This window comes from Tyto alba, unplaced genomic scaffold (assembly GCF_018691265.1).
Source record: "Tyto alba isolate M040663 unplaced genomic scaffold, T.alba_DEE_v4.0 Super-Scaffold_40, whole genome shotgun sequence".
Classification (NCBI taxonomy): Eukaryota; Metazoa; Chordata; class Aves; order Strigiformes; family Tytonidae; genus Tyto; species Tyto alba.
The window spans coordinates 49,302,108-49,310,401 of NW_024881316.1; the positions used below are offsets into that span (position 1 = coordinate 49,302,108).

Here is an 8,294-nt window from a genome sequence, read left to right on the forward strand (position 1 = left end):
ATCTTAGAAACTCAGAGTTTTTAGAGTTTCTTTAGAAACTTTTAAAATGTGAGTTTTGTCATCTCTGAATGACGGCCTTTGAATCCTCCTGGTGCTTTGGCAGCCTCGATCTGGTCATGGGAGGCACCCTCGGAGGCCAAGGAGTTGCTCTCGGAGCTCTTGTTTTCGTTCTTCGCTTTTCTAGCTGTGTTGAAAAGGCGGATGTTTACGGTGTGTCCCGTGGCAGCGGCGGCTTCCGAGCCTCCTGCCCGGCTCTGCGCCACGGCTGCGTTTTACCGACGTCCGTGGAAGCACCGCAGGTGACTGCAGAAGTCTTTGTTGCTTCCTTCTCCGTGCCTTTTCAAAACTGCAAAAATTATCTTCCAGCCGTGGCGGAGCGCTTCCCTCGTAGAGCATCGCTGTGCCAGCAGCAACACTGGGAACCACGGGCAGAACGTGCTTTTCGATACCCCGAGCGGCAGCCGCGGCCATCCCAAATCCCAGCGGCTGGCTTGAGGCTCGCTGCTCATTCTGGGTGAAATCCATAGCGCTTCGGTGAAAGCAGCATCGCCCTTTCCTGTCCTGTTGCCCGCGCTAACCACCAATTCTTTTCTCATCACCCTTGAAGGACATTCCCACTTGGCAGAGACCCTACGGGCGATCCGGGTGTCCGCGCAGTGAGCTCGGGGCTCTCCCTTCCTCAGGCAAAGTGCCGAGCCAGGTAGTTACTCCCCCCCCCCAAAAAAAAACCCAAAAAAAAAACCAAAAGAGGCTTTGCTATCGCCAGCGCTGCAGCTGGCACGTTAATGGATTGAGGAAAAGTTGAGCTGATTCAGGTTGGCTGCCTTGCGCACAGGGTCCCGCTAACTCCTCCTGAGAAATATTTTGCAGGGGGAAGGGAGCTGCGAGACACGGTACGCCTCGACTGCGCATCTTCGGAAAAGATTTTAGTCGTTGCCAGAAGATGCGGAGGCCTGTGTAGGGATAAGTCTCTTGTGTGCCTCAGTAAGTCTCTGCTATGGAAATTTTATGAACTATTAGTAGCTCTTTAATGATCCCGAAAACAATCTCATTTTCACTTAGTTCTGTGACCAGTGAGCCGTGGTGAAGGAATCTTTGAGGATACTCAGCCTCGGATGCTGCATCGCAATATTTCTGTGTGGCAGGGCTGAGTCAGAAGGGTGTATTTATGGGCCCTGCACAGAAAAGGTCATGGGCAGGGGTTGCGGCACATGGGCAATGAAATCTGACTTGTGCCATCCTCTGGGTAGCAGCCCTGTGCCGACTGCTCGTCCTTCTGGGCCAAAACAGCAGTTAACTCTGATGCTGGGGTCACTTTTCTGTGTTCCCTGCTGCAGGCAGGCTTTTATTTCTTTTTTTTTTTTTTTTTTTTTTTTTTTTTGAGGTTTAAATGATATGGTGAAAAGCCAGGCTTGAGATTTTATCAGTAGGCTTCACCATTAGTCAGATGCTTCCAAAAAAAAAAAAAAAAAGAGAACAAAAAGCAATTAAGTTAACCAGCAGCCGTTGCCAGAGGATGTGTCATTTGAAGATTGTGGGGAGGGACGCTTCCAAAAAGCCTCAGCTGGCCCCTGGCCATGGGTTTCCATCCAGGCAGAAGTGATCAGAGCTCCTGCCCTTCACCCAAATCACTGGCAGCAAATCTGAAAGTGGTTGGTTGAAATCTGCTCTGCTGAGTTCAAGCTAAGCTCTCCTGCACACTTTGATATGGAATATTTACAATTTAAAACCCTGTTTTAAAGACCCGGAATGAAAATGCAGCCAATTCTGGTTTGGAAAGTCAAAAAGCTTCTTGGCCCAGCTTTTGGCCTCACTCTCCCGCTCCTGTGTGATATTTCTTTTGTGATATTTCTTGGATGATGTTTCTTTACACGGGTGCGACTTGGAGCAGTAGGAAGTTCAGTGCCTGAACTTGTCCCACCAGCTCTGTGGTATTTTTGCTGTAAATTAGAGCGGTAAAGATTTGGGAAGAGAACTTGTGCCATTGAGACCTTCCTTTCAGTTATGCTTGGTGGACAAGTATTGAGTGTGTGCTGAATGTTACGAATTGCTTCTCCAGCTCTTACCCCCAGGATGACTTGTGAGCAGATGAAACGACACGTTGTTTTAAAAGCTGTAGCTCTGATTTTCTTAGGACTGCATGTTGATACTCTCCTCGTGATCGGAAGCCAGCAGCATAACCCTTCAGGTTTTTTGGACTTTGCCTTCATCCAAAGTTGTGATGATTTCACAGCGGTGAGGTCTGTGAAGATGGATTCCTTCTACGTGACTTCTAGGGCCCCACAGATCTTTTATTCCATTTAGCAGTGCCTCCTGTGTTGCACCTCTCTCCTGGATGAGGAGGGCTGTGGATGGCTCCTGGTTGGCAGCCTGCTTTTAATTCCATCCTTCAACACCCCGTTTCTCTTCCAGTTGTGCCATGCTGATCTCATGACACCCGTCCTCCCTGCAGGTTGTGATTTCCCTGATATACTTTGACTACAAGGAGGTCCCTTCGTATTAACGGCACCCTAGTGAATATTGTAGGCTGGATTTGTTAGTCTTTGGGTTCAGAGCAGCTGAAGTGAATCCCATCCTCATTTGTGCCCCAGTTTGGCTCGCGGGGAGGTTTTCGTGCATTTCGGCACAGTTCATTTCGGAGGAATCTAAACCACAAGCTTTGCTCCAGAGGCAGGTCGGACGCAGTCCACCCTCTGAAGGGGGCAGAGGGTGAACGAATGGCTTTTTGGCCAACTTCAGACCAAGTGTGTGGCGGGGACGTGCAGTCCAGGACACCAAAAATCGAGTCTGAAGTCACGCCCCCAGTCCCGTACAGCGTAGGGGTGTGGGCTTGAGCACCAGGTGCTTCCACCTACCGACCTGCTCCAGGAGAAATCCTTGTCCTGTTGGCTCGTGCCTCCGCTCCTGCCTGCTCTTCCCTGCTTCCAGAGGTGGGTACTGCATCCCGCTGCGCCGCGGTACGGTGGTACGGGGCTCCAGGGGATGTAATCCTGGCCGCTTGCCTCCCACGTTTCTGTACGTCAACCCAGTGGCTGCTCCTTGGGACGCCTTGGTGAGAGGCTTTTCCCCTCAAAAGCCTCGAGAACATTCCTGCGACGCTGGAGCGGGCGAGACATCCCGAGTTAGAGCTGGGCAGCAGGGAAACCACGCCGTTATTTTCAGGTGCAGCCCTCAGCTCGAGGCATCTCCTGCCTCCTCTTCGAGGAAGACTTTCCTGTTGAAGGACAGTAATTTTGTGCGAGAAGTTACTGCTGCGAGCAGGGCTGAGATGACGACCGAGATGCCTCGCCAAGCGGCACAGCGTGGGACCCCCGGGGCGCAGGGCTGGCCGACTGCATCATCATTCTTGTTAATGGCTTGAACCCGTCGCCCTCCAACGAGGAAGAGTTGACGCTTAACTAGCGCCACTTAATAGCTCTGAGATTAATGGAGGCAGCACACGATGCTCCACGCAGCCTAAGTGCCTTCTTTAAAATCCACACATTCCCCCAGGGCTTTAGGGAAAAAAGGGGAAGTGTGAAATAACTGACCGAGGTGTTTTTAAAATCATCAGCTGAATTACTCGGTTGTCCTTTAGCTTCAAGAGGATCACTGCTTTAGATTTTGTTAATCCTTTTAACCAAGTCGTTCTGGGCCACCAGCGGGGTGGCTCTTGCTGTGTTACTGCCCAGATCTGTATGTCATACCCTAATATCTCCGCTAACGAACCCAGAGGACGTTTTTTAGGCAAGATAGCGACAAAGGTGATAGTTTACTCCAGGTCAGAGATCCCAACCCTTCTGGGCAGAGATCAGGAAGGGAGGAGTGGACGTGTGTGCAGTGGACTTGGGTTTTTCATTGGCTTCAGGTTCATGCTGAAGCTGAGTGAATTTGGGTCCCTTCAGGATGTTTTTAGTTGAGGACAGTGCTTTGCTGCGACGTCACAGGGGCTTTGCCACTCCTTAGAAGTAAATTTGCTCCGGTGTTCCCCAGTTTGGGGTTCTCTGTGTATTTTCAAGCTCTTCCCAGCTTCAGCTGGAATGAGAGGCACGAGAACATCTCAGGTCTGGGGTTTAGGTATCTTTTTCCGTACCTTAAATTAATGCAGTGCTTCTCCAGGATGCTGGCTGGGGGTTTGTCTGGAGCTGCGGTGCTTCAGCCATTCAGTAACTACTGTAATGTACATTCGGGAAATACGTTACTGCTGTTTTAACCAAATCTGTCAAAGCAGCAATGGGTAAAATAGCCGCGGCGACGCGTGGGCAGGAAGGGGTTACCAGCTGCACCGGGTCGCTGCCTGCACGGGAGATGCAGCCTGATTCCTGGAGAGCCATTTGCAAGCGCCTGCAGTTTCCAGGAACTGGCTGGAGGGCTGAGATTAGAGGAAAGAGGGGCTGCTTTTCTTGACGGAGAGCTGTGTCCTCTCTCTGTCCTTCTGTCCCTACCCACCAGCTGCGCCGACAGTGATGCCGCGATGCTGAATTCCTCCTCCCTCCCCCCCGATGACTAATGCCTGCATCTGTGAGTAATTAGATAAGGTGAGGGGGAAGGCTGCTGTGCTGGCCCTGTCCTGCCGCAGGATGCGGCGGGGAAGGCAGCCGCGGTCGGCAGGGCCGGGCTCGCCCTGAGCGCGGGCGCCGCAGGGTCTCATTAAGAGAGGGAAGAGGCTCTTTGAGAACCGAGGCGCTCGGAGCTGTCCTTTTCAACGAGGAAATTGGATTGCGGCTGCGGAGCCCACTTGTCTGTCTGAAGTGGAGCTGAGCTCATTTCTGGGAGCGATTGGACAGAGTTTGTCGGGTTTTAGAGCCCTGCAGTTCCTGGTAATGATGCCCGCAGCTGGGCCGCCTCCTCTCAAGAGCCCATCCTTGGGTTTTGTTGTACCTGAGGTACTCTGAACTCTTGACTCACGTTTCACTGTTGTTCCCGTGTTGATGCCTCTCTCCCTCACAGCTCACAGCCTCTCTCGAGATGAAGGATGGGGGGTGTGATTCAGGGCAGATAGAACAGCCACGTTCCTGCGTTTCCCTCCTGAAAAACACCGCAGTCAGGCCAGATGCTAAGGAGTAAACACCCCTGCCCCAGCACGGCAGCCGGGGAGGCCCAGTGCCAGCTGTTCCGAGAGGCCCGAGCTCCTTTCAGCACCACCCCTCCATGGAAGTGACTTTCCTGCCCGGCCCTGGCTTCTCCAACTCTTTTGTCACCACCCTGCATTAAAGCTTTTTGTCATTCTTGTCACAGGTGTTGGCACGAGGAACTACTACAGGAAGATCGGCTACGAGCTGGAAGGGCCTTACATGGTAAAAAAGCTGGACTGAAGCCCCAGGAGCTCCTCACCCGACCAGCTGCTGGGAGGAGACTCACCCTGGAAAGAAAGCTCAAGGTGACAGGTGTAAGCTAAAAAACAAAGCCGGCCAACTGCGAAGGACTTGCTTGTGCCAGAGCCCCCGGCAGCGAGTGGGGCATCTCCTCTCCGGCTCCTCTGAGACCTGCCCAGGCCCCGGGGGGGTTTGGGGACGTTGTAAGCTCTGCCCGACCCCCAGGGCGGACTCCGCGGCGTTGCAGGAGAGGACTGAAGCGTAGGTGAACGAAAAGCTTTGCATTCGGGGACTCTGTTGAAGAGCCTAGTGAGGAAAAACATCTGTTATTTGGGTGATGCTGTCAGCGGGCTTTTAATGTTTCTGCATTGAAATTGTGAGGGTTATTCTGCAACATGAATTAATTCTTTCTCTGCGCGTATTTATTTATGCTGGGCTTGGCTGCTCTCTGTCCATCCCAAGCGAGGCTGTTTGATCCTTTTATGGTAGGAGGCCCCGAGGCTTGGAAGCTGTCACCTTGCTGGCGGTGGGGATTGAGATTAAAACTTAAGCTGACTCTTCACGGTGACACACAGCCATGGAGTAGCTGAGGTCAGGAGGCACCTCTGAGCTCTCTAACCCAACCCCACTCAGAGCTGGTCCACTTAGATCAGGATGGCGACGCTTGAATATCTCCAAGAGTGGAGATACTCAGTGGATGTGGATGGAGAGTCCACGGTGTCTAGGTCCCTGTTCCGATATTTGACCACCCATACGTTGAAAAAAATTTTTCCTAATCTCCGACTGGAGTTTACGGTGTTTCAACTTGCGCCCGTTGGGTTCTTGCCCTGTCGCTGTGCCCCGCTGGATAAAACCTGCTTCGGCTCTCCGAGCTTCTCGCGGACTCCAGCGCCGTAACCGTCCTGGTGGCCTGCGCTTCAGCTCCTTAGGCTGCAGTTCCAGCACCAGATCGGCCACTTCCCCGTTGATTTGGGCACGAGGATGCCGCGTGGCAGCGGTGCCAGCGGCCTCGCCCGGGTCACGGTGTCCAACCTCCACGTCCCTCCCTCAGCCGCTGGCACAACCTGCCCCGTAGCTCCTCAGCTCGTCCTCCTTGGAGATGGGCGTGATGGTCGCCTTTTCCAGGTGTTGGGAATTGTGTCAGGCACGAAAGAATTAAAGCTGCTTTTTTTTTTTTTTGCAAATGGAGTGAGAGGGGATGTGAGAGCAAGCTGTGACCCTGGGGGAAGAGCTCAGGACCCTCCTCACCTTTCCCGGCCCGCCGGTGGGGTGGGGACGGCCCAGGACCCGCAGGGCAGGTGGGTGTCCTTCAACAGCAGCGATTCGGGGGGTTCAGAAGCCGCGTGCCCGCCGCCGCCCGCTTGACTTAACCCGAGCAGAAGGGAGCGGCCGGAGCTCCGACCTCCTCCGCTTCTTGTTTTTATGGTACTTCAATCAAAAACGGGATTGAAAGCCGGAGCAGCGGCTTGTCGAGAAGTTGACATTTCGGGTGTCGCTCTAACAAATGACTCTGTCAGGAGCCTTCTGGAAACGTCGCCGACAACGAACGTTCGGCGCGATGAGCCCGGAGGAGGAGCAGCTCCGGGAGGGAGACGCGATTCCACCAGCCTGATCTGCCGCTGCTCCCGCGCCAGGGCAGCGGCAGCGCGGGGAAGGCACGTCCTTGCTGGAGAGAACCGAAAAACCAGGCAATAAAGTTCTTACGATTGAAGGTGGACGCTGGCGTCCTGTGTTTTAAAGGCCGAGGAGTGAAAACCACAGACCGGCTTGTTGGGACCTAAACCCTGAGCGTGTCTGAGCCTCGTGCCCGGCCCGGAGGGGTTGATTTAAAGAAGGGGGATGGAGGTTGTTGCTTCTTCATGCGTTGAGCTGGTTTGTTTTATCCTCCAAGACGCTGGCGAAGGGGGCACGTTAAGCTCCTGACGCCGTAAAAGCAGAGGAGATGGAAAGGGATGCACTGATACCGGATGCGATTTCTGTGCAGAACCCTTAAAATTTTCCGCAAAATTTGTTGTTCTGGTACCACTGACATAATTATGAATCACTCTGACGCTTTCAGCTCTGACAGCCGAGTTTTTATCAGGTACTGGCCAGAAAAGCTCACTGCTTCCGTGCGTCTGAAAGCGTAGCCCTCCGGCAAATCTAGAAAGTATCAGATACGTTTGTTTTGTTTTTTAAGGCCAACGCGTTTTGAGTTTACTAGCGGCTTTATTGAGAAGTAAAGCAATTCTTTGAGGGGGGGGGGTGTGTGTCTTATTTTTAGCTTCCCATTTGTGTGTTCTTTCTGGGGTGATTTCATGCTGCACTGGCTCAGCTTCTGCAAAACTCCCCGGGCTTGTCTGCACAGGCTTCAGGTTTGTTTTGAAGTGTGACGTATCGATTTGTCCGTCGGATATAAACGCAGCCGAATGAAGAGCTGGTTTGCACTTCTCTCCAAGCCGTTGCTTCCTCCTGGGACGGGGCTGTTCCTCTGACCCGCGTTGCTGGCGGGCGTCCTGCCCGCGGCCGCTCGGCGCCGCGCTGGGGCTCGGGGCGTCTCAGCCGCCGGGTCCCTGCCAAGGGGACAACCCGGGATGGCCCAGGAGCCGCCGTGGTTTGGGGCGAGGGTCCTGGCGTGGCAGCCCGAGCTGTGGTTTCACCCCGCTTTGCGTGTCTGCCCGAGGTTAAAAACACAGTGGTGCGTGGCGGGACGTGTCGGCAGGTATGCGTGAGTTTTCCCCAGGTTTCAGCGTGGCTCTGCTGCCTGCGGTCGGGCTGCCGGGCGGGAAATCAAAGCCACGGTTCCCTCCCAAGCTGTTCTGAAAGGTTTCGGGCTTTCCAGGGTTCGAAGTGCAGCGGGAACGAACAGTAACGAGGCCACGGGGGCTGGTAAGATTTCAGACATCTTCAGCTGCGAGAAGTGGGAAGCGCAAGGGAAACACGAAGACCCTACAGGGAGAAAAAGGGCTGTGCAGTTCCCCTCCAGGGTGATGCTTGAGGCTCTGGGGCCACCTCTCGAGC

General features: G+C 53.7%; 1 protein-coding gene across 1 annotated transcript in view; it reads left to right on the forward strand.

Annotated features, from left to right (window-relative positions):
- ELP3 (elongator acetyltransferase complex subunit 3) overlaps positions 1 to 5,719 on the forward strand; it is an 88,743-nt gene extending 83,024 nt beyond the window's left edge. Inside the window, exon 15 of the mRNA XM_032997588.2 lies at positions 5,218 to 5,719. Within this exon, the coding sequence (XP_032853479.1) occupies positions 5,218 to 5,294 (77 nt within the window). The 3' untranslated portion in view covers positions 5,295 to 5,719. The remainder of the gene's footprint in view (positions 1 to 5,217) is intronic.
- Positions 5,720 to 8,294: the final 2,575 nt, after the last annotated feature.